Raw genomic sequence first — 25,784 nt, forward strand, 5'->3', positions numbered from 1 at the left:
TTTGTTTTGTTTTGTTTTGTTTTGTGTGTGTGTGTGTGTGTGAACACTCTCAAAGTCTAGAAAACACTCAATAATTCACAAGACCATAAGGCAATGTTATTACAAACAGAGCATACAAAATCAGAGTGACAGATTCCCATATCAATGGAAGCAGAGAAGAATTTTGATTTTTCAGAAACATCAAGGAGGAGTGAATTCAATAAGAATGGCTATAAAATTCAGGATCCATATGATAACTGAGGTTGGATCAGTGGGCAAGTTCAATTCGATACCTGAGAGTGATTTGCAGCCATTTGGGTTATCAGGTTGTATTTCATACCCATCTGTACAGAGGCACTTGTAAGTCCCATATGTATTGATGCATTGCTGGCTACAGGGAAAGCCTGAAGAGCATTCATCAATGTCTACACATGTTTTGCCATCATCCTTCAGTTGGAATCCAGGCCAGCATTTGCACTGGGAAAAGAAAAATGAGCATAATCAATTCATATCATTGTCACTGTCTTTTACTATTGGATATCTCTTTAGCAGTAAGCAAGAAAAGCACTTGAAAATAGATAAAGGCAAGTCTTTCTGTCTCCCAGCATTTGACCTTTGATGGGAATTATGTATATTATGTAAAGTCAGTTAGAAAGCACTCTCTCAAACATCTTCATTTGATCTTTTGAAGTTGGCAAGATTGTAAAAGTTAATTGACATTGCTAAGGCCATGTGGTTAGAGATTGCCAAAGCCAAAAATAAGAGTGAAACTTTCTACTTCTTTTTTTTTGTTTTTCTATTGCATTACATTGTCTTTTTAGAATATTTTAGCAATTATAAGAATTAATCCTTACATGGAGTTTTGAAAATTTTTAACATTGTCACATATGTTATTTCATTTGAGCAGTATAGAAATCTATAATGTAGATATTTTTAGGTTGGTACAAAAGTAACTGTGGCTTTTGCAATTACCTTTAATGGCAAAAATCACAATTACTTTTCCACCGATCTAATATTATCTTTAGTTGATGAGAAATACAATAGCATGAAGATGGAGTTGTTTAGACAAGGACAGTAGGAGATCTTGGACACACTGAAATTTTTAATACATAGTAATCCTCAATTAACATTTATTGACTTGTTTGATTCCATACCTAGATATGTAGGTGTCTGAATAAATAGTAATATTCATGTAGATTTTTTTTATCTCAATAACTAAATCAATTTGTATCATCAAATCTTTCCTTCAGCATCTCTATGATGTTTTATTTGTCCTTCTGATGACACATGATATCAACTAACTGGTATGTCAACTCTTAGAGTACAAACATGATGACATGTGTATTTTTTGCCTTCCTAGAAAGGATGAGGTACTTTATTTATTTATTTATTTCATTATTTTATTATTATTATTTTTTTAATTTTTTATTATTATACTTTAAGTTCTAGGGTACATGTGGATAACGTGCAGGTTTGTTATATGTGTATACTTGTGCCATGTTGGCGTGCTGCACCCATCAACTCGTCAGGACCCATCAACTCGTCATTTACATCAGGTATAACTCCCAATGCAATCCTTCACCCCTCCCCCCTCCTCATGATAGGCCCCGGTGTATGATGTTCCCCTTCCCGAGTCCAAGTGATCATACTTTAATTGATCATTGTCTTTCAGCTCTGTTCTCAGTCCCTGCCAAGTAGCATGTGAAAATTAGTGTTATAGAAAATGAACCTATACTTGGCCAGATGATTATGGTCATACTAACCTTCATTAAGACTGATTAGTGGTCTTTGAACAAAAGAAATTGTAAGTATTGAGTAGGATGGTGAGTTAAGAAGGATTTCTGAGTTATTAAAAGTAACTAGTACTCAAGAGCTCTCCACAGTAAATATTTCATAATCTGGATAAAATTGATCATTTATTCTCAGATAAAAGTGATGGCAGAGCTTTGAATTTATTGATAAAGATATTAGAATGATATATGTTCACATTAATAAATAATCAGGAAACAATTTATGAGCAGAATTATTTTTTAAGTACAAGAAACGTTTTCAATACTGTGGAGGAAAGCAACCGAGTAACATCAATTTCATCTGAAATTAATGAAAGGATAAATCAATATTTTCCCCAATTCTGTTTATAAGAAATTCTTTAAGCTCTTAGCACTTTCACCTTTAACAATTGACACCAACAATTTATCTAATAATGTTCAGAAATTATAGTGGACTTTTAAAATCTCTATAACCCACTTAGCAATCCAGTGGGTTAAAATGAAGGCAAAAGCTACGTCTTGATTTCCCAAACTCCCTTCATTATATCTCACTGAGTGACAATATTACTTTCCTTGAGAAGATCCATCCTGCCACCAGGAGGAATTGGTACTTAACTATGGCCAAAGAAAATGGCATACTTAATGCCATTAACTCTACACATAAAAACATGGTTAAAATGATGAATTTCATATTATATATTTTTACTCTTTAAAAATAAATATTAAATAAAAAAAAGAAAATGAGAAATTTGACAGGATAGTAATCCCAGATAGGCCTAAAAATTAAGCCAAGTGGCCAGGCGCAGTGGCTCAAGCCTGTAATCCCAGCACTTTGGGAGGCCGTGACGGGCGGATCACGAGGTCAGGAGATCGAGACCATCCTGGCTAACACGGTGAAACCCCGTCTCTATTAAGAAATACAAAAAAAACTAGCCGAGCGAGGTGGCGGGCGCCTGTAGTCCCAGCTACTCGGGAGGCTGAGGCAGGAGAATGGCGTGAACCCGGGAGGCGGAGCTTGCAGTGAGCTGAGATCCGGCCACTGCACTCCAGCCTGGGTGACAGAGCGAGACTCCGTCTCAAAAAAAAAAAAAAAAAAAAAAAAAAAAAAAATTAAGCCAAGTGATTGTGTAGTCAAGAAGCCAGAGGTCCAATTAGTAGACACAGAGCAATGTTTAATCAAGAGTCACTTTAGGACAAATGAAAGGAAATTTTATAGAATGTGTTGAATTTCTCTAAAACATTATTATTAAATGGAACAAAGTACATCACCATTTTAATGGGGTTTCTGAAAATCACTTTGAATGCCTCATGACAGGTTTATAGAAGTACTATATGAAACAGATGGCTTGGATAAGAACACACAGTGGAAAATTAATTTCTTGAAGGCAAAATTGATTAACTCTACTATGATATAAAATTGTATAAACAAAAGTTTAAGATTTACAGTAAATTTTTAAAATTTTTATCTTGTTTGAAATCACATTTATAAAAAGACAATTTATTTCTCAATCTGTTAACCTATTTTAATAAAAATATCTTTGGTCCTAACAATAAAAAGACATCTGTAGGCAATTCTACTAGATTAACTTTCATAAGTTGAACGAAAAAAAATAAGAATCTTTGGCATTTTCAAAGATATTTTATAGAATATAAGATTACAATGTTCTCTTTCACTTAAAAAAGACAATTTTTATGAAAGTGAAAATTGTGTGTATTCAGTCTCATCTTAATTTTTCTCACCATTCCAAATTATTTAGAATTTTCTGGAGTTAGATTAATCTTTATAAGAAAAATAGCTAGCAGAAAAAATAACTAAGCCTTTTCTATTTCTCTCAGGAAAATTTCTTTGCAGTTTTTCAAGTAACATAACAAATATTGATTATTTTATTTCTACTGTATACATCATAACTTTTTTCCCTCCCAGAAGTACATTTATTTTTACATGGTAAATTATCCTTTCTATCAAAATAAGATTTTTGCTTCAGTTAAATGTTATTACTCCCTTTTGAGTAGTTAGATACATTGTATTTGTTTTACTGCAAACATGCAAATTGGCCACAGTCCATAAGGTCTAAATTTAGCTTTTGTAAGCAATTTTCATTTCATTGCAGAATTTAGAGGATGATTTCTTGTCACGTTCTGCTTATGTTACAAGGAGAGTAGGCTACTGGATAGTTTTCCCCATTCTCTGAAACAGAGAAATCTATCAGCTCACATATTTTTGCAATGTGGTAGAAGCATCTTGTTGTACATAAAGCTTTTTACTCAGTTTGCCATCAACAAATTGTCATATATATGACATATATTTGTGTGCGTAATAGATACATGCATATAAATATACATATACATAAATATAAACACAATATGTAAAATATTTGGTTTGAACCTTTGCTTAAATCTTATATTTATGATTCTGGTCTCATCTTGAATGTTTGTACAAGTCATATTTCCATCAATAGATGTTTTATATTATTAACTAGCTTTTACATGTGTACATACTTAAAAACATCATAGCAATTCTGTCTGATAACATGCACATGCCTTGTGAAGTATTAAACACTTGTGTCGATTTTAACTTGAATTACCACTTCATTCTATAGTTTCTTGAGAAGACAAAAGGAAAACACTGGCATTTATAAGGTATTGATAAACAAGTATTTATGTATGAGGAATCTTTCAAGTTACTTAAAATAAGCATGGCTTAATATGTGTTTCTGGATGATATTGTCTGCTACCAAAAGCAATTTCCAAATATGGTATGGCTGTGTGCTAATACAGGCATTTACAATAACATCAAACCTTATTTTTGATGTCATGTCACAAAGTATGTAATTGATATTCTATACATTTTATAATTTATTACGAAGTTTGTTATCACAGACATCAAATACACATGGAATAAACACAAATAAATCTACTTTGAAATGTATCACATAGAACACACACACACACACACACACAAACACACACACACACATAACGCACACACAGCCATGCATCAGTTAATGACAGGGATACTTTCTGAGAAATACTCTGTTAGGTGATTTGTCATTGTGTGAACATCATAGAGTGTATTTGTACAAACCTATATGGTATAAGCCATCATGCACCTAGGATATATGGTAGAGTCTATTGTTCCTAGGTTACAAACCTGTAGAGCATGTTACTGTACTGAATGCTGTAGGAAATTGTAACACAACGGTAAGTATTTATATATCTAAACATATTGCACCATATGTTTAGAAAACGTACAGTAAAAATATGGTATTATAATTCTACAGGACCACCAGTGTATAAGCAGCACATTGTTGACCAAAACATCATTATATGGTACATAACTGTACATATGATAGAACTAAACAATTATTTATAATGCTATGACTTAAAATTTTAATTAGTTACCTGCAGTAATTCTAAAACACATTCCCTGATGTATTCAGGAAAGATTTCTATGTTAATTGTACACAAGTCATCAATAACATTTCTTTTCTGCTTCATTGGTCTTTAAAATATTTACTGCCAAAATTAATTATTTGATGCATGCTCGTCTCATTAAAAGATGTACTGGCTCATTTGCTTTTTTTCTTTCTGACTGTAATATATTGTTTGTGAATGAGTTCATGTTCTCCTTTACAAGTTTAACCACTTCTTCTTAATACAATACTGGGTCTAAAAAAATTTATATATATATTACTTTCTTGGTGTTGCAAGTTTTTATCTCTAATTTTTGCAGGGAGGAATTGATTGTTGTGGTTCTTAGGTTATGTCTATATACAGTAAAATCCTAACCAACCTAACCATGTAGCTAAGTTAATAATACCAGAAATTCAGAACTTAAAAACTGCAAATTGGTTGTTTAGTTGAATTTACTATTAGATAGAACTGGCTTGTCATAGCATGCTAAAGCTGGCAGGAACAATGGCCCAACACCTTTGCCATACACAAATTCTCTACCATCCTTTAAAGAAGGTCATTTAGCCACTGCAGAAACACTTTCATTGGTGATGTGTGAGCTGGTTCATTCCAATAAAAAGTGTACTAACATTAGAAACTTCTTCCTTGTATTGAACAGAATCTGCTTTCTAACTCTTAATTCCAATCTTTTAAGCAACCCAGATTAAGTATGTTCCCTATTATACTACTTCATATACAGTTATGTGAATACAGCTAGTAAATTGTCTTTGCTCTAAGCAAAACTTCTTCTGAAGACGTGCTCCAGACTCTAATGCTTCTGGATACACAAATTTGGATACACTCCAATTCGTCATGGTTTCTCTTGATAAAATGCCATGTTCATACACGTGCACAGTACCCCCAGGCAGAGCTCGGCAGAATAAAATCTAACCTCTGTAATGGTCCTAATTTTCATTAGGCTGTCTCTGTTGTTTATAGTAGTTATGTCCTACTGAAGATTCATACAGAGTTGTTGCTCTGTTAAAAACACTAATTTTCAAAGGAATTGCTCTTAATGAGGTTTTCCCATACTTACAAAATTGATTTTAACCTAACACACAACTTTACATTTCAACATTGTGTTAGTTTTGTCCACCATCCCAACATGCTGAAACCAAGATGGTTTTAGAAGTTATTTCTGTCCATCGATTCTGTCAGCGAATCACTCTTTTCAGGGAAATGGTACTTACAAAATCTATTTGGATATTACATATGGTTTATTTTTAGTGTATTTACACTAAGTCCTAATAATTCATGTTTTATGTTTTTTTCCCTTCTTGTTTGTATAAAAAATATTCTATTCTCTAGTGTTGCAGTAAATGATTAGCCCATTCCACTTCGAAGAAATACTGGAGAGAGAATGAGGGAAGAAATGGAAACTTAAGAGTTAAATACATATTTATACAGTTATTAACACAGCAGTATTGTCTCTGACCACTAGTCGCACCTGGCTTATTTATTTTCTTTATGCCCTGAATATGTTGAAAAATACTTTAATTTTATTTTTGTCTCCTTAACTATATTCTCACAACTTTCATGTCACGCTACTATTACGGTATCTTTATATAGATACTCTCCATTCAATTAGTTTTATTATTATGATGGCTTTTAACTTGTTCATTTACATTACATTAAATAGTTTTCTTGACCTCAAATTCTAACATATCACATGTTTTGCTACTTTTGATGAGTACCTACCTTATAACTGATTGGAAGGTCTTGACAGTCTTGAGAACATCCACTGACTTTCTTACTCAAACATTCATTTATATGGCAGTTTCTCTCATCTGAACCATCGCCACAGTCATCCTTATTGTTGCAAAGACCTCCACTGGGAATGCACCTGCCATTTTTGCACATAAAAAATGAACTGTTGCATGACTGTTCTGGAAAACAAACAAACAAACAAATGGAACATAAAGGGCATGCCATTGTTTTATACTACAATTGTTGAAAACATTCACAAATATGATAAACATGTGTCAAAAATCATAATAAAGTATATATAAAATGCTTTACATATTCAGTATAATATTTTATAAAGTTCAGAAAACCAAGGGCAAACTGCACTTTCATGTTCAACACTTATTGCAAATATAGCTTGACCATGAAAATTAATTATCAAAATAAACCTCCATAGTAAAATTAATGAACTATTTCTGCCTCCTCTATTTTGTGAAGAATGAGTTCAAAAGCATAATGATAGTTTGACAATTCCCTCAAGCCATAGGTCTCTGAGAAATTATATGTCACTAAAAATTAAGAATCTAGAATAGGTAGATATTCCTAAATTCTTTTCTTCCTAGAAATATAACATTGACATTTTGAAGTCAGGGTATAAAACAGACATCAGTGGTGAATAATAGGTGTTCCAAATATAGCTATGGAAAATAGCCGGATGACTTGAACAATACTCATCATGATACACGCTAAAAGAAAGCCTATTATCATGTAAAGTCCATGAGAAAAAAGTTATTGAATATATTCTATAATATATTATTACATATTTAGTATTTGGAATAGAGAAGTGATAAATAGACCAAGTTTTTAATATATGTATACTCAAATGATATGCAATTTGTTTCATTTTGCCTAATTATGAATAATACAGACACCTTTTCAGTAAATTTTAACTTTTTTGCATTTGAATTTTCAAATAGGCCAATACAGTGAAATTATTCTCATATAAACTCATATATTAAGATATAATGAATTTTTGGCAGTGGGGAAGACAGGATGGTGAATTCAGCAGTACCACTGCCTCAAATCTTTATATTTCTGACACAGACTTAAATTTCCAAAACTAGTTTCCCACATAGTCAATTACTAGTACCCTGCATGGTGTCACGAGATACATCACATGCTTAATAATTTGCATTTTCTTTCATTGAATACTATACTAGACAGAAAATAACAATTTTTCCACTGAAAACACTTTAGAATAAACCTGGTATTGTATCTATTTCTATACCTGCACTTTTACACTTTGGATTTAAAGGTGCTTCATCAGAATGGTCAGGACAGTCAAAGTCTCCATCACACTGCCATTGAGTATTTAGAAGACACCGCCCATCAGCACAACTAAATTCTTCTGTACCACACTGTCGGTATCCTAGAGACAGAGAAAAAACATTTGACTAATTCATATAACCAATACTAATTGAAATGTCATCTCCTCAATGCACACTACATCTGATTAATGTGGATTACCCTTGTCTCCTATGAGAAATGTTTCTCATTTCTTTCTGTAACAGTGGTTATGGTTGCAAGAGATATTTGTGGTTTGGAAGTAGAACTATGGTTCAAAAACTCAAGTTGGAAACAGACATTCTTATTATTTCAAGGTGAAGAAACAAGAAAGTGACCCTTGACTATACCATTTCTCTTCACCTATCATCTAGATCTTAATAATATCTCTTAGAATGGAAAATGAAAATGAAAGCTATTAGAATTAGCTTGGTTAGGTATAATACGAGAGCATATGAGCTATAATTCTGAGCTATAATGATAATTCTCAGAAGCTCTTATATCATGTTTATGTTTAGAAAGCAGTATTCAATGTGTAAAAACATTGTTAAAATGAGAAAAATTTAAAAGTCAATTTTAGAGCAATAAGAACAAAAACTATTATAATTATCCTATATATTGCTTCTTAGGGTCATTAAAACCTTTATTCAAATTATAAAAAAATCATTTGTGAAAAGTTCATATCTATGTCTATTTGTAAGTACAACTTATTTGATTTTCAACATTGTTTTATAATGAATTTTTTCTAAGTTTGTCAACAATAAAAACAGTTATTCCTAGTAGAACTTTCTGATAAATCTGGGTAAATTCTCTGTTTTAAGTGGGAAGGGGTAAGATTTTTATGGCTTAAGAAATAAACACAATTCCAACAGAACATATACTTAATAATGAGTATTTAATTTAAATTGTTTTCATATTGGAATGGTTAAACTAGATAGTTTAATAGCCTCAGCTTCCCTAGCATTTCTTCCCTCTCTCCTCCTTCACCAGCTCCTTCTTCTCATTTAATAAATACACTGAAGTCTTGTCCAGTCTAATAACAATAAAAATCTATCCATACACCTCTTACCAGCCCATTTCTTGTCTCTTTATTGCCCAATCTTGCTTCCACTTACTTGCCTGCAGTTCATCTCTAATCAATCAACATTTCATTTCTGTGACCTCTATCTTCTGAAATTCCTCTTAGAGATAACAAACACCAAGTGCCAAGAGTCAAATTCTGGATCTTGGCCTCCTATTTACTTTACCTTTTTGCAGCATTTTATGTTTCTGACCACACTATCTTAGAAAGAGTTTCCTGACTTAATGATATTCACAGTCTACCTTCCTTGGCTTCTTTACAACTTTGATCTTGCTGTTCCCTTATTTTCCTTCTGTATGAAGTCCTCTCCTGTTCCACTCTAAAATGTTGCCAGTGAAGCCCTAACTTCAATGTTCGGTCTTTATTTTCATGCCACCTTTAGGCTGATGGACAGAAAGTTAATATTACTTGTCCTCGTTGTACTTCTGATCTAGAATTAAATTATCACACACTCACTATATAGCTTTATGTGATTGATTAACACCTCATATTCAAAATGTCCACAATAAAGTCTTTATTACATCTCACATCTTATTGACAAAATTAACCCTTAACCTCTTGTATCCCAACACTCATTAATAGCAGCAATCACCAAGTCATCCAAGCTAGAAATTCCCTTTTATCCTCCATGTCCTACTGTAAATGAAGTCTGACACATTCTGTACCTTCCACTCCACCATTCTCAACCTGGTTCAAAACCACGTCATTAATCATCAGAACTATCACAATAACCTCCTATCTAGTTTATTTCCCTCTATGACTCCTTTGCTCCGTGGCAGTATTTCTCCCACTCTGGTGAAAAAATGTGGTTCTAAAACAAAAATGTGACTGTAACATTTCATTCTCTTGTGTCAAAATGTGCAATGGCCTCTGAGAGACAAAATAATTAAATACAAATTCTCTGACACTGTATTTCAGCCTTTTTCAAATCTAACTTCAACTTTTTAAACTTTTACTTAATTAACAGAAGACTAATTGCTATTCCTCACTCATCTCAATTTACAGTCTTTGTAAACACATATAGAATTTACTGTTCCTGAAACTGCTCTAAGAACTTTAAAAATATAAATTTATTTAATTCTCTGAACAGTCCTAACATTTAAGCCTTGTTATTAAGCACATTTTACAGATGGAAAACTGAGGCCCAGGGAAGTGAAGTGACCTTTTCAAGGTCACATAGCTGTTAAGTGGAAGATCCAGGACTTGAACCCAGACTCTCCAGCTCTGGGGTTCATGCTATTAACCACCACACCATGCTCTCTAGCATTACACAGGATTTCCTCTTACTAACATTCCCTGCTTCTATTCTTTAGTGCCTCCCTCAAGAACTATTCTTCTCAGCTCTGATCTCATTGTGATTCTCGTTTCTATTTGACATAATATGTTATTGTACTACATTCAATTTCTGTTTTTTCCATTTGTCTGTGACTTTTCCAAGTGGGGCCTCTCTGTCTCATTCATCTCTGTATCAACCAAATATAATGTCTAGCAGAGGGGAGGTATTCAATCGGATATAACTCTGCTTCAGATTTACATCTTGTGCTATGATGTAGCCTTAAAAATATCACATCAAATGTATGACTTCATGCTGAAATAATCATAAAAACTGATACCCACTAATTTTAGTGAGGTTCATATCAAAGGCCAAGGCTATAGACACTGCACAGGGAGGACAAAGGAAGGCACTAAATCTGTTGCCTTCTCTGAGCATATATAAAGTTCACAGCTTTTCATTGCATACATTTGTTCATGTCTACGCATTCAAATATTTTACAAAAACATTATGTTCACATTAGAGTTCAACTTCAACTGAGCATTTTTAATATATTGATGTTATCATTAAAGTTATATGTTGTATAGATATTATATATAACATGTAGAAAAATATATGTAAAGGCAATATACATTTCATGATAATATTAAATTTTATCAAATCATTGAATACATCAAAAGATAAATAGTAGAAAATATTAAGTATCTGGTTTTTCTGATAATTCTGAATTATATTCTTTTTTTACTCAAATATTTAATTTGGCTATACAACTGAACAAGCCAGCGATATACTGTCTTCAGATTTCAAGTATTTCAAAATATATTAAACTAAAGATTTTTTTTAATGTATTTATTTTGAGATGGAGTCTCACTCAGTCACCCAGGCTGGAGTGCAGTGGCATAATCTCAGCTCACTGTGACCTCCACTTCCTGGGTACAAGCAATTCTCCTGCCTCAGCCTCCGGAGTAGCTGGGACTACAGGCTAGTGCCACCATGCCGAACTAATTTTTGTATTTTTGGTAGAGATGGGGTTTCACCATGTTGGCCAGGCTGGTCTCAAACTCCTGACCTCAGGTGATCCACCTGCCTCAGCCTTCCAAAGTGCTAGGACTACATGCATGAGCCACCACACCCGGCCCAAAGACATTTTTATAAGCATTTTCCAATATACTGATGCAAATATACTGCAAACAGGTATGATTTCCAAATAAATGCATTATACTAGAGCTTAAATAAGTTATAGGTGCTGTGATTTTGTATTACTGAATTCACTGGCTCTTGATGACACTAAGAAATGTGTTTGTTTGTTGCTTTAGTTATTTATTTACATGCTACTTTTGAAAGACTCTTAGCCTAGGAATCTCCTTCATGAAGTTTTAGATGTACTTACCACACTGTGATGACTCATCAGAGCCATCTCCACAGTCGTCATCATGGTCACAAACAAATTGCTTGGGAATGCATACTTTATTATGGCACATGAAAGCATTTTCATCACATGTATTATTGGGAGCTAACAAAGACATCACAAAAAATAAAGTTAGATTAGCACATATTTTATCTTCTCCCATATTAGGAGCTTGGGAAATATGTAAAATCATATCCAATAACTCATAGTTACTGAGAAAAAGAAAACTTTGCATAATATTCAATACATCAGATGAGCTAATAATTGCATATGTATTTATATTAGAATGTCTGAATATAAATACACATAATTTAAGGATTTAGTATTCATGAATTCAACTATTCCAGAGTGACCCTGAATTCAAGCCATGTAGCTATTTTAAATTTGGTGAAGGATGAATTCAAATGTTCATATGTTAGAAAAAATATCTCAGCTAATAATATTCTGGTTTTTTTTTAACTTATGCCTACAGTAATGCTGGTAAAGTAATAACAATGTTGCTACCTTGTGAAAAATAGACCTGCAAAGAACAATATTAATGTTCATAAAGGAAGTGTAAAGAAAACTGAGAAGGTTTAGAATGTTATTGTCTTTAAAAAAATAAAATAAAACTTTTTGATAACTTCCAGAGTGGGGTGTTGAATTAGGTAAAGGTAAGATCTTTGATGTCATCAGTCCCACCATAAGTACCACACAAATGAAATGGAATATTGACCCTTTAGGAATATTGATCCATGAAAGCAATGTTCCAACAAGTGGGAAAAATGGTTGATCCAAGTGATCAATAAAATTTCAGCAAAAATTCAAAAGAACATAACTAGTGCAGAGAAAGAAAAAAATTAATACCACATGCATAGAATAATAAGAGGTTTGCAAAGCTCATTCGAATATTTTCAGTAATCTTTGCTTATATTTAAAAGGTAAATGCTATGCAGGACTCAAGGTTTGGGGTATTGCAAATAGCAATAATTTGCCATACGCTATTGTAGAATGCTGGAAAGAGAAAAGTTTTGCAGAAAGTGGCTGTGGCACTTATATTTGTATTCTTAAGGAAGCAATTTATGTTCTTGGTGCATTTGTTTCTTTATCTATTTAATAGGGATAAAAATATATCTGATAAATTTCTTATAAGGAATAGATAACGTATGTGAAGCAGATTTGGCTCATTTTAAGTATTTAATAAATGTCTAGGTGCTCTTTAAACTCCTATTTATATAATAATTATTTCTGGCAGATTCCTCAAAACAGTTCACTACAATATTGTGGGAATTCAATAATGCAAATAACAGCAACAATTACAATAATTGATATGTAACGCGGGTACTTGAAAAACTTAGGTGTCTTCCATTTCTCCATTCCATGTCTTAATAAGCACTTTTCTCCCCATGAAACACCTTTCTCCTTCTTTGTCCCTCAAGACTCAGATAATATCATCACTTTTTCTTGAAATCATTCCATGAGGCATTTTACATATTAGTAGGATATTTTACATAATATTTCTTTGTGATTGGAATAGTATATTTTATATACATCACTTTAACACTTAAGATACAGGTATTATCAATATTCTTTCCCATTGCCTGTAGCCCCCTCTCCCCAGACCGTCCCAGGCTCCATGAACCAATAAATCTCTCCCTTTATCTCAGAAATTATTGACATAGTGTAGGTAAAACATAAGGGTTTTTATAACGTAATCAGGCATAATTTACTTTTAACAAAGAGTTTTTTAAAGTTGTATAGAAGCCACAGAGAAGTAGCATGAACAACTGCCTCTTGTAATCAGAGTAAAATTCTGATTTTACTAACTCCTCTTAACTTTGAACTGTATGCCAGCTTGGATAACTCAGGTGAATTACACCAATTCCAATACATGAATTAATCTTTAAAACACTGAGCAACAGTGACTTATTTGGCATTAACACTTTCAGATCACTTGAGTACAATTTGCTGCATTTTAACATAATTTACTTAATAGTACCCATGTGGTCCAAAAGTGTTAATATGCCTCCCAGAGTGTTAACTTGCTACAATAGCAACAGCATACTGGGACCATCTGGATCCCTGAATTGACGCATAATCCTTTATTATGTAGCCCTCAGTGGCCCCACTGACCTTTACAGACACACATATCAGTTTCAAGATCAAAGTGAATTATTCTACAACAATAGTATGAGTTCTGGGCAAATAGGTCTGCCTCGAAGTTTTCTTTTTTCTTTTCTGCTTTAACTATTCCTCATGTACACGTGCACACACATGCACACGCGCACGCGCGCATACACACACACACACACTCTCTCTTACATTATGGCTTCAAATACAAAAGATGTGAAGGCAGGCCATTGGAGAGATGACTGGCAGAATTCATTTTAACAAGTGGAGTTCGCAGCATTATTTCTGACAAGTTGCTCAGCCCAACAGATCCCCTATGTGACCTTGTGATCTGCATTCAAGTATGCAGTCCCTTCATCCTCCTGATCATGCAAAGGAATTCATCTAAAAGTTTACTGTTGAGTAATACCCTGAAAATTTCCTGAGGTGACTTAGAGTCAGAAACTTAGTAAATTGTCTGACCTCCAAAGGTGCTCTTCTGATCCCTCAGCTTCATTCGGCTATATCCATACTATTTTTACACGACCCAAGGGTTAATACCCTATCCTTAGGACTAATAGGTGTTTACTGACCTCCTGATCAGTAGTTATTTAGGATCAGAGAAGTCATTCCCAGAGTTTCTATAATAGACAATCTAAAAGCCTTCAGGAGGGATGGTGGTGGAGGACGCAAAAGAGAAAGTACCAAACCTACTGTACTAGTACACATAAAGTGCAGTTACATTAGCTGAGAAGTGAAATGATAAGTCTGTGTTTATCAAAATGGTTTTAAAATGGGTAATCTGACTGCGCATGTTTGAAACATTGAACAGTAGTTAAAGAGGTTGCAGAACTACTGTGATAACAACATCCCACCTGATTAAGTCCAGTACTACCTACGGGCCCAGGAATTGGGAAAGCAATGGGAAATGTGCTACGGCAAATACTACAAAAACAAACACCCAAAGATGCTGTAGCAGTTTTCTTTGACATGCAGCCCTGGCCGGTGTTCATACCGCAGCCTGCTGTGGAAAGCTCATCGCTTCCATTTGGACAGTCCCTTTCACCATCACAAAGCCAATGTCGGGGCACGCAGGCATGAGAGCCCTGGCAGCTGAACATGTCAGCAGCACAGGTTACGGCACCTGAAACGCAAAAACATAATGCCATTAAGACCACTGTGTGTCCACTGGAAAATGTCTACCATTTACATTTTCTGTAGTAAGGGGGGAGGCAGAAGAATGTTGCTTATAAAGAGGCGATCGTAGTTATTGGGAATCATTAAACATCATTCTTCCTGTGTAGTTGTCTACACATTTTTATCTAAGAAGGTATTATTTCCTAGCTATAGTGTTATATTTCTTAAAGCTACATGGCAGAAAATAATGTATTTTATCCTTGTAAAATGTGGCAAAGCATAGAAATATCATAGAATTGTGAATACACTGAGATAACATTTCTAAAAGACTGAAACTAGAAAAATAACAGTAATTGAAATAATGCTATTTTTATTGCTTAATATGTGCTAAGCACTTAACATATGAACTCATTTAATCCATACAATAAGCCCAACCCATAGAACTATTATTAGTATGTTTTTACAGAAAAGAAAACCAAGGCTCCGAGAAGTTGAAAAGCTTGCAGAAAGTCACAAGTTTCACATGATTCCCCATGCTGCACTGGGAGTCCAGAACCCGCTGAATCCTAAGCACCATCTTTTGACCACTCACGTCATTATTATTACTCTCTATCTTGTAGTACCAAAAGAATAAATGTATGCACATTCTATTTTTTCATGCATAATAATTGGAATCTACCTTTGCTCTACCATTGCAATGTTTCTTTATTTGCATGATAATGTCTTTCAAAAAAATGCTTGTTGATTTGGACTCTTAAGTACAAAAGGTTCCTCTTTCCTTCCATTTATGATCATAGGGTGGCCATATGTCAAATGACCCTCTCTCCTGATGTTTTCCTAGTCCCTGTGCAGTTATATACAATGAACGTTTTGAATGTTCTGTTTGTTTATAAAAGTACCTGAGTGAATCCTAAATCTCTTTTTTTAAAATAATTGTACTTTCTTATGACCCAAAGTTATCCAGAATAGACGCTAAAAAAGAAACTTGTTGAATTGTTGAAAATAGAATATTATCTCCAGGAAGAAAATATAAGTGACTAGATGAAAAATATTTGTTTCTAACAATTGAAAGCAGTAGCCAATGTGTTTTAATTGGATTATCATTTATCCTCTTACTTTTCAGCCAGAGTTGTTAGGAGCAGAAAATTCTTTTTGAGGTAATGTTTTCAATATGGTAAGCAGTGGGGTATCACAATACAATCCTCGAGGAGTCTTTTGCAACATTAACATACCTGTTCTGGACATATACCTTACCTGAAGGAAAGGATGAAGTGTGAATGTTGACAAATCCCCCAGTAATCTAGATTTGCTTATTTAATTGAGGATCTATTTAATAGAACGGAGTTTAGCATGTTATATAATACTGGAAGAAGTTAGAAAATAATCTATTAAATAAAGGTACTTTCATTTAAAAATGATTTTGTTTGCTAACTAGTATGTCTTTAGTATTTTCTATATTAAAATTCTCTTTCCACAGAAAATATTTTTATATTATTCCTCCTTATCTATCCTTTTTAAGCTTGTCGTGAAAACATAAAGTGTCCTTTTTACTATTATATTCTCAATTCAATACTTTGTATAACATTTTTACTGTTTAGCTTGAGATTTTTGTAACTGCATTTTTTTCTCTTAAGGAAGTTTTGATAAATGTAAAATTTCTTGTCTACTGCCATATTATCACTTTAATTTGTTCTCAAGGCAGTCTGATAGAAAGAGCCCTTATTTGGCAGTGGAGAAATCTAATTCTGTATGACCTTGGTGAAGACTAGCGCCTGAATTACCCTATCTTTAAAATGATGGGTATGACTGGATAATTACCAAGATACTCCAGCTATAAAATGGCATAAGGCTCTTTGTAGCTAATTTTCTGGCTCCCTTGATAGTATTCAACAGATTTTGTGTTAAGAACATGCCAAAACATCATAGTCAATTGGGAAGAAAATGGCCCAAAGAAAAAATTCATGACTTTATTTCATAGTTGCCACAGCCATCTGGAGACATATTGCCTTCCTCAGGGAAAACAATCCCTAGGGAGAAGAAAGACATGTTGATAAATTCCACTAGATCCATCTTGCACGCCCACTCGGATAATATTTGATTGATAAGAGTCACTATCCTATTTAATATTTCGGAACCTGAATTCTGCTCATACCTCTGTCACACTTAATTATCTGAGTGACCTCAGGCAAATTTATTAATTTCTGTGAGTTTCTCTTTTTTCATCTCTCAAAAGATGGAAATAAACTAGACCATGGTTTTCAAAATGGACCCTCAATATTCCAGATCAGAATCACTCTATGCATATCAATAAAGAACGTGTTTACATCCTGTATCAGAATATTTTGAATTGGAAATTGGGAAACTACATTTTTAACACATTTCTGAGAAGGATCTTTTGTACCCCAAAGGTTGAAAACAAGTGAGATACATTATTTATAAAATTATTTTCCTGTTCTAAAATATGAGGTTCAGTTCATTGACAGATGATTGGTCTAAAGCAGTATTTTCTTTATGTGTCTCAAGCTTGGTAGTTAGTACATAAAATATAGCTCATAATTAAAGCAAATTAGCTCAGTATTTTGATTGCAGGTAAACATGTCCATTTTCTTATTAGTCTTTAATAAAAAAGCATTATTAGGACACTGGCAATACTTTGACAAAGAAATGAGGCAGGAGAAATAAAATCAGAAAAACCTCATAAATATAGTGTGCATTGGTTATGTTAGATGATCATACTAGGTATATAGTTATATAGGGATAAATCTTTTTGTATCCAATTAATAGGTAAGGAATCATCAAAATAAGGAATAAAACGAAGCGGTCTACGATTACACAGCTTGCAAATGCAGATGTGGGAGAACTCACCTCTATACGACTTTAGAGATTTTTGCCCCTATAATATTGTGTCCATTCAGAAAGTGCAGTGTTATCAATGGGGCCATTTAGTGCAGAGGTTAACAAAAGTCAAAGGTAAGATAATTTTAGAGATTGAAACCGTGTTCATCCTATTGTAAGTAGGTAATTATTTTATTAAAATTATTTTTAAAAATAATAGCAAAGAGAAACAGACTGTCAGACATCTAATTGGCTACTGACTTTTTTTCTTTCATAGCTTTTTGATAGTGATCTTTCTATTTGTCGATGGCATAACTGTAGATTATTTCAGCTGTGTAAGTAAAAAGTAGATTTTGAGTGACTTAAATACAAGAAAATAAATTGCCTGCTTTCAAGAATATCTCCAATTTCATATTGTTTACAAAGAACTTCAGTTTAGCTTGAATACTATAAAATACTACCTTTCTCCATGTTTGTGACAGAAATAGCTGTCCACAAACCCTGAAGTTTAAAAGAGGTGTTAAATACACTAAAATCTATACATACACCTTATTCTATGATTTGGGTCCTTCTCTTCCTAAAAGAGGATGGTAACAGCTGCCACCAAAGGCTGATGTAATGAGTAAAGAATATATATCTACAGGTACGAATGTATACACAGAAATAGATTACATAGACAACTAAAAGACATCTACACAAATTAGTGAAATTCTTAGCCAGTTAGAAAAACAAAATTAAAGAATAGCTTGTTTCCTTCTTTTTTTTTTTTTTTTTTTTTTGAGACGGAGTCTTGCTCTGTGCCCCAGGCTGGAGTGCAGTGGCGCGATCTCGGCTCACTGCAAGCTCCGCCTCCCCGGGTTCACGCCATTCTCCTGCCTCAGCCTCCCGAGTAGCTGGGACTACAGGCGCCCGCCACCTCGCCCGGCTAATTTTCTTGTATTTTTAGTAGAGACGGGGTTTCACCGTGTTAGCCAGGATGGTCTCGATCTCCTGACCTCGTGATCCGCCCCTCTCGGCCTCCCAAAGTGCTGGGATTACAGGCTTGAGCCACCGCGCCCGGCCTGTTTCCTTCTTTTACCCCTTAGGAAACTCAGTGAATAATTCTATGTAACTATTTGTTAAATATTTGTGAATATTAAAAAGCAATTATACTGACCTTATAGTTGACATATAGTAAATACAGATATTTGATACTAATACCTCTAATCCTATAAAGCTACATTTTAAAGTGTATTTTAATATCATATAAAATAGCCATCTTCCTTTACTTCTTATTTAAAACAATTCAGCAATAAGAATGACTATAACACACAACATATGCACATAAACAGCATGTGTGGGTGGTGGCAGTATAAATTAGTATACTAATTTTGGAGGCTAACAGTGGTATATAGGATGCATCACGAAAAAAATTGTTTGATTATTTGACCCTGTAATCTCAGTCTTTGATATTTGCTTCAAAGAAGTCACTGAAAACTACACATAAAGTGTACAAATACATTTATTGTGGTAATATTAAGGAAAAACACAGAATATTGAATAACAGCTTTATGTGTAAAAAATAATAGAATAATGGATTGTCATGAAAATAATAAAAACAGATACCTAGAAGTGTACACATAAATTGTATGTTAATTTTAATAAATTAGCAAATTTTGTGCATGCTCTAAAATTATAGAGCATATATAATGCTTAAAAACTGATTGAGGACAGAAAATAGACAACTCACCACAAATGCTATCACTTTCATCTAATCCATCCCCACAATCATCCTCTCCATCACAAATCCAATGCTTAGAAATACATTTTTGTGCAGAACAAGCAAATTGGTTCCAAGAGCAGGAAGAATCTAGAAAACAAACAAAAGGAAAAACTAATTAGGTTGAGACTGTCTTACAACAGATCCGACAATGAGAAGATTCATTCTTAGACTCTGCTAAAATCAACCATCCTATAATAAAAGAAGCCAAATTCTTCTTCTCTATGATAATTCTAAGAAATTTTGGCATCAGCTTGCATATTTCCCCTGTGTTTCCAGTTTATACAACCATTATTTCTTCAACGTGATTCTTACAAGGCTTGCCTTTGAGGTAGTCCTAATACTGGTCACTCTACTCCAGGTATATTTGTCTGTTTTCTTTTCTTTTCTTTTTTTTTTTTTTAATGTGTGATGAACATATATAAAATAAATATTTCTGGTGTAGTCTAGTCATACTTTTAAAATTTAAATCTATATTTGAGCCAAGAGAAAAAACTTACATCCTAAGTAAGGTAATAATATGGTGGACTGACCAGTAGATAGGTTTGTTTTTAAAAGTGGGTGACTAAGGAGGTTATAGCTTGAAGACAACCTGACAGTTTTGAATCCAGCAACTGTGCTGATGTTTTTGTGTTGCTTCCTTGGAAACACTTGAGTTTGTTATACCTGACTAATAACACCTAAATCAACTGGCATAGTTGCTGACATTTTTATTACTAGATTATGTTTTTATAATAACAACATACTCCATTTATTTCCAAAGCCAATTTTGTTATTGCTTTCCTCCATTCCCAGCCTCCCTTTTTACCCAGCATATTTATCACTAGAAAATATTCAAAAGTAAAATCCTTCCAAGTTAAGGTGTTCAAAATATAAACTCTTATAAAAATAGCAATTTTGCTTTTGATTTCACAAACAGTTGCAAAACTTTGCATTTTCACTTAAAATGCTTAATTAGATGACCAGTAAAATAGAGAACATTAGAAAACTAAAGTTTGGAAAAAGTAAAATTACAATCATGTAATGGCCACTGTTCAGAAATTATGAATCCACATACGGTATTTTGGAAGTTCTCTGCTAGTCTTGTTCAAAATCTGGCTCTAATGTAAAGATATATAGCATCTTAATCAAACAAAATGCACCTTCACATTTCACGATGACATTTACTTTTAGGAGAGTTTGACATTTCACAGAAAATCTGTTTTTAATCTTTTTTGTACTCTATTCACCACAGTGTATGTTATTTGTGCTAAATGTAAATAGTGATATATACCTTGCTTTCCTATTGGAGATTTCTTTGATTTGCAAATCACAAAATCCATGCATTTTAGAAAATAAATTTAAAAATGCTTTCTTAGTTTGACAATATAACATGAAATAAAGTGTACACACACAGAAATTAGGAGGTAGAAGATGAAAGGCAAAAGTTTAAAGAAATAGATGTTTATGTATATTATTGAAAGCCATACATGTAATCAGTAGAAAATTTCAGTATAATAATATTCAGTCAGCTCTCCACATGTGTGTTAATATCCATGGATTCAACAAATCACAGATCAGAAGTATTTGAAAAAATAAAATTAAATAATAACAATACAAGAATAAAATATAATACAAATAAAAACAATACAATGAAACAACAATTAACACAGTATTTACATTGCATTAGGCATTATAAGTAATCAAGAGGTTATTTAAAATGTACAGGAGGATGTGCATAGGTTATATGCAAATACTAAGCTGCTTTATATAAGGGACTTGAGCATCCATGGGTTTTAGTGTCCATAGGGTGTTAGACCCAATTCCCCATGCAGATGCCAATAATAGGTGGGAGAAATATAACAAGTAGTGCGTGCCAAATCCTTAATTTATAGCAGAAAGCAAATATATTAGGTACAACCTAAAGGTAATAAATTAAGAAAAGGTATAACTTTATTACACCTGTATTATAAACTGATGGAAGTAATTATTCAACAAAAACACAGAAGGTTAAAAGAAAAGTCTAGGACCAAAGAGTGTTAGTCTTCATTATAAACTCTTTTAATTTTAATATTTACCATTTTTTATTATCTAATAAAAACGTAAATTAGTTAAAATCAGCTGACAATATTTTGGATAAAATCCCTATATAAGAGAATACTAACATGTAAGTAATAGTAAGTTAACAAAACTAAAGCTAAATACAATGTCTCACCACAGTGGAATTCATCAAGTCCATCCTCACAATCTTGCTGACCATCGCATATCCAGGTAGTCAAAATGCATCTTCCACTAGGACAACTAAAATAATTTTCTTCACATTTGTGTTTGTTTTGAACTGTGATAAAATATAAAACGTAATGTCAAACAATTCAAATTAATTTTAGACTTCTGAAATATAGGTAGATAAAACATTAATATTCCCTGAACTGAAAGAGATAAATAATAAGTAAACTTTAAAAGAGCTAAGATGTTTTCCTAAAGAATGCCAAGGTTATGAAAATAAAGGAAAGACTGAGAAATCGTCCCAGAACAGAAACCCAGGAGACATGATAATCAAATGCAATCCAGTATTGAGTCCTAGTACAGAAAAAGTATAGTAATGTAAAATCAGTTTAAATTATAACAGAGTAGCGCTTAGTTAATAAACATAAAATAAGGCTAAAAAATATATACGACTTTAAATTGAGTGAGCCTAAGGCCAAGGAATAATATTTGGGTGAAAAATATTCTGAATTCCATGTTCATAGCACAAAATAATAATATATTGGTGTATCTTTGCTGGAAAAGTGTGAATTTAGTGTTTCTATGGCCCTCTATTTTGAGTATTTCTCAACAGTATTTAAACAATTATTCTGTATTTTAAGGAAGAATAAACGAGTTACACTGGCAAATCTAAAATTATTATACCTTCCAGAATTATCATAAAAAAGTAACTATATGTAAAATTATTTTTTTCTTTTGAGATGGAGTCCCACTCTGTCACCCATATTGAAGTACAGTGGCACAATCTTGACTCACTGCAAACTCCGTCTCCCAGGTTCAAGTGATTCCCCTGCCTCAGACTCCTGAGTAGCTGGGACTATAGGCACATGCCACCACTCTCAGCTAATTTTTGTATTTTTAGTAGAGACGAGGTTTTACCATATTGGTCAGGCTGGTCTGGAACTTCTGATCTCATGATCCACCCACCTTGGCCTCCCAAAGTGCTGGGATTACAGGAGTGAGCCACAGCACTCAGCCTATATTTATCTTTTAATTGGGTGTCATCTGTTCCATTGCTCCTTCAAGTTTTCATGATTTTAGACTGCTTGGTCTATAGCCAAGGAGGAAGTAAACCCTAGTGTATATATCCCAATCACACTACAATAGTCTATTACGACTATTTTAAGATAACAAAAATTGTATGCATTTTATTTTTTATATGTTGACTTTGTAGATATAATTAAAGATGAAAATACATTTTTTGAGTGAATTCAGCATTAAGCCAAAACATTTTAGGATGCTTAGGATGTTTCCTGGATCTAACCTAAAGTATTTAGGCTGACCATTGCTGGCTTCCTGTTTGTCCACCTGCCTTATAAGCCTGCATGCATGTCCCTTTCCTTCTTACCCAACAAAAAATTTATGATTCTCAATTAGTGTTGAAAGTTAATTCTTAAGATAACTTATTAATACTAGAAAGAGATGGAGATCACAACAAAGAAAAATAAAATATTAGTTTAATTAATATCTATCATATGCTGACCTCAAGATAATTTCAAAATTAACTACAGTTATGCTGAGGTAAAGAATGTGTTGTTGCAATCAGAAAATTAGATTAAGAATCTTGGCACCAGTTTCGTTGAGCAGTGGTTTGTAGTTCTCCTTGAAGAGGCCCTTCATATCCCTTGTAAGTTGGATTCCTAGATATTTTATTCTCTTTCTAACAATTGTGAATGGGAGTTCACTCATGATTTGGCTGTTTGTCTGTTATCAGTGTATAAGAATGCTTGTGATTTTTGAACACTGATTTTGTATCCTGAGACTTTGCTTGAAGTTGCTTATCAGCTTAAGGATATTTTGGGCTGAGACAATGAGATTTTCTAAATATACACTTACGTCATCTGCAAACAGGGACGATTTGACTTCCTCTTTTCCTAATTGAATACCCTTTATTTCTTTCTCTTGCCTTAACGCCCTGACCAGAAATAAAAGTGGACACAAAAAAATGGAAGAACATTCCATGCTCATGCATAGGAAGAATAAATATTGTAAAAACGGCCACACTGCTCAAGGTAATTTATAGATCCAATGCCATCCCCAGCAAGCTACCAATGACTTTCTTCACAGAATTGGAAAAAACTACTTTAAAGTCCATATGGAACTAAAAAAGAGTCCACATTGCCAAGACAATCCTAAGCAAAAAGAACAAAGCTGGAGACATCACGCTACCTGAATTCAAACTACACTAAAAGTTTACAATAACCAAAACAGCATGGTACTGTTACCAAAACAGAGATTTAGACCAATGGAACAGAACAGCGGCCTCAGAAATAACACTACACATCTACAACCATCGATCTTTGACAAACCTAACAAAAACAAGAAATGGGGAAAGGATTCTTTATTTAATAAAAGGTGCTGGGAAAATAGGCTAGCCATATGTAAAAAGCTGAAACTGGATCCCTTCCTTACACCTTATACAAAAATTAATTCAAGATGGATTAAAGACTTAAATGTTAGACCTAAAACCATAAAAACCCTAGAAGAAACCCTTGGCAGTATCACTCAGGACATAGGCATGGGCAAGGACTTCATGACTAAAACACCAAAAGCAATGGCAACAAAAGCCAAAATTGACAAATGGGATCTAATTAAACTAAAGAGCTTCTGCACAGCAAAAGAAACTACCATCAGAGTGAACAGGCAACCTACAGAATGGGAGAAAACTTTTGCAATCTACCTATCTGACACAGGTCTAATATCCAGAATCTACAAAGAACTCAAACAAATTTACAAGAAAAAAATCAAACAACCCCATCAAAAAGTGGGCAAAGGATATGAATGGACACTTTTCAAAAGAAGACATGTCGACAGCCAACAGACACAGGAAAAAATGCTCATCATCACTGGCCATCAGAGAAATGCAAATCAAAACCACAATGAGATACATACCATCTCACACTAGTTAGAATGGCAATCATTAAAAAGTCAGGAAACAGGTGCGGGAGAGGATGTGGAAAAATAGGAACACTTTCACACTGTTGGTAGGAGTGTAAACTAGTTCAACCATTGTGGAAGACAGTCTGGCAATTCCTCAAGGTTCTAGAATTAGAAATACAATTTGACCCAGTGATCCTATTACTGGGTATATACCCAAAGGATTATAAATCATGCTGCTATAAAGACACATGCACACAAATATTTATTGCAGCACTATTCACAATAGCAAAAATTTGGAATCAACCCAAATGTCCATCAATGATAGACTGGATTAAGAAAATGTGGCACATATACACCATGGAATACTATGCAGCCATAGAAAAGGATGAATTCACGTCCTTTGTAGGGACATGGATAAAGCTGGAAACCATCATCCTGAGCAAACTATTGCAAGGACAGAAAACCAAACACCACATGTTCTCACTCATAGGTGGGAACTGAACAATGGGAACACTTGGACACAGGGTGGGGAACATCACACACTGGGGTCTGTCATGGAGTTGGGGGGTGGGTGAGGTATAGCATTAGGAGAAATGCCTAATGTAGATGGCGAGCTGATGGGTGCAGCACACCAAAATGACACATGTATGCATATGTAACAAACCTGCACATTGTGCACATGTACCCTAGAACTTAAAGTACAATTTTTTAAAAAAGGAAAAAAAAAGGAAGAATCTTGGTGCCAGTTTCATGAGTCTAAAGTAATAAGTGTCTATATTTCTTATAAATATTTTATATAATTAACTTTTTTTAACATGAAAGACCTGCAGTGAGCTACAGTCAAATGCTCT

At 33.6% G+C, this 25,784-nt stretch overlaps 1 protein-coding gene across 4 annotated transcripts in view; it reads right to left on the reverse strand.

Annotated features, from left to right (window-relative positions):
* LOC105492606 (LDL receptor related protein 1B) overlaps positions 1 to 25,784 on the reverse strand; it is a 1,932,714-nt gene that overhangs the window by 266,578 nt on the left and 1,640,352 nt on the right. For all 4 annotated transcript variants that reach the window (XR_011609732.1, XM_011759820.3, XM_011759819.3 and 1 more), the window contains exons 50-56: positions 22,004 to 22,126; positions 19,780 to 19,899; positions 15,094 to 15,222; positions 11,973 to 12,095; positions 8,173 to 8,313; positions 6,900 to 7,087; positions 273 to 456 (exon numbers count right to left, since the gene is read on the reverse strand). Coding sequence is in view for 3 of the 4 variants with exons in the window: in XM_011759820.3 (XP_011758122.2) it covers positions 273 to 456; positions 6,900 to 7,087; positions 8,173 to 8,313; positions 11,973 to 12,095; positions 15,094 to 15,222; positions 19,780 to 19,899; positions 22,004 to 22,126 (1,008 nt within the window). In the remaining variant the exon portion in view is untranslated. The remainder of the gene's footprint in view (positions 1 to 272; positions 457 to 6,899; positions 7,088 to 8,172; positions 8,314 to 11,972; positions 12,096 to 15,093; positions 15,223 to 19,779; positions 19,900 to 22,003; positions 22,127 to 25,784) is intronic.

Source organism: Macaca nemestrina, chromosome 11 (genome assembly GCF_043159975.1).
Source record: "Macaca nemestrina isolate mMacNem1 chromosome 11, mMacNem.hap1, whole genome shotgun sequence".
Lineage (NCBI taxonomy): Eukaryota > Metazoa > Chordata > Mammalia > Primates > Cercopithecidae > Macaca > Macaca nemestrina.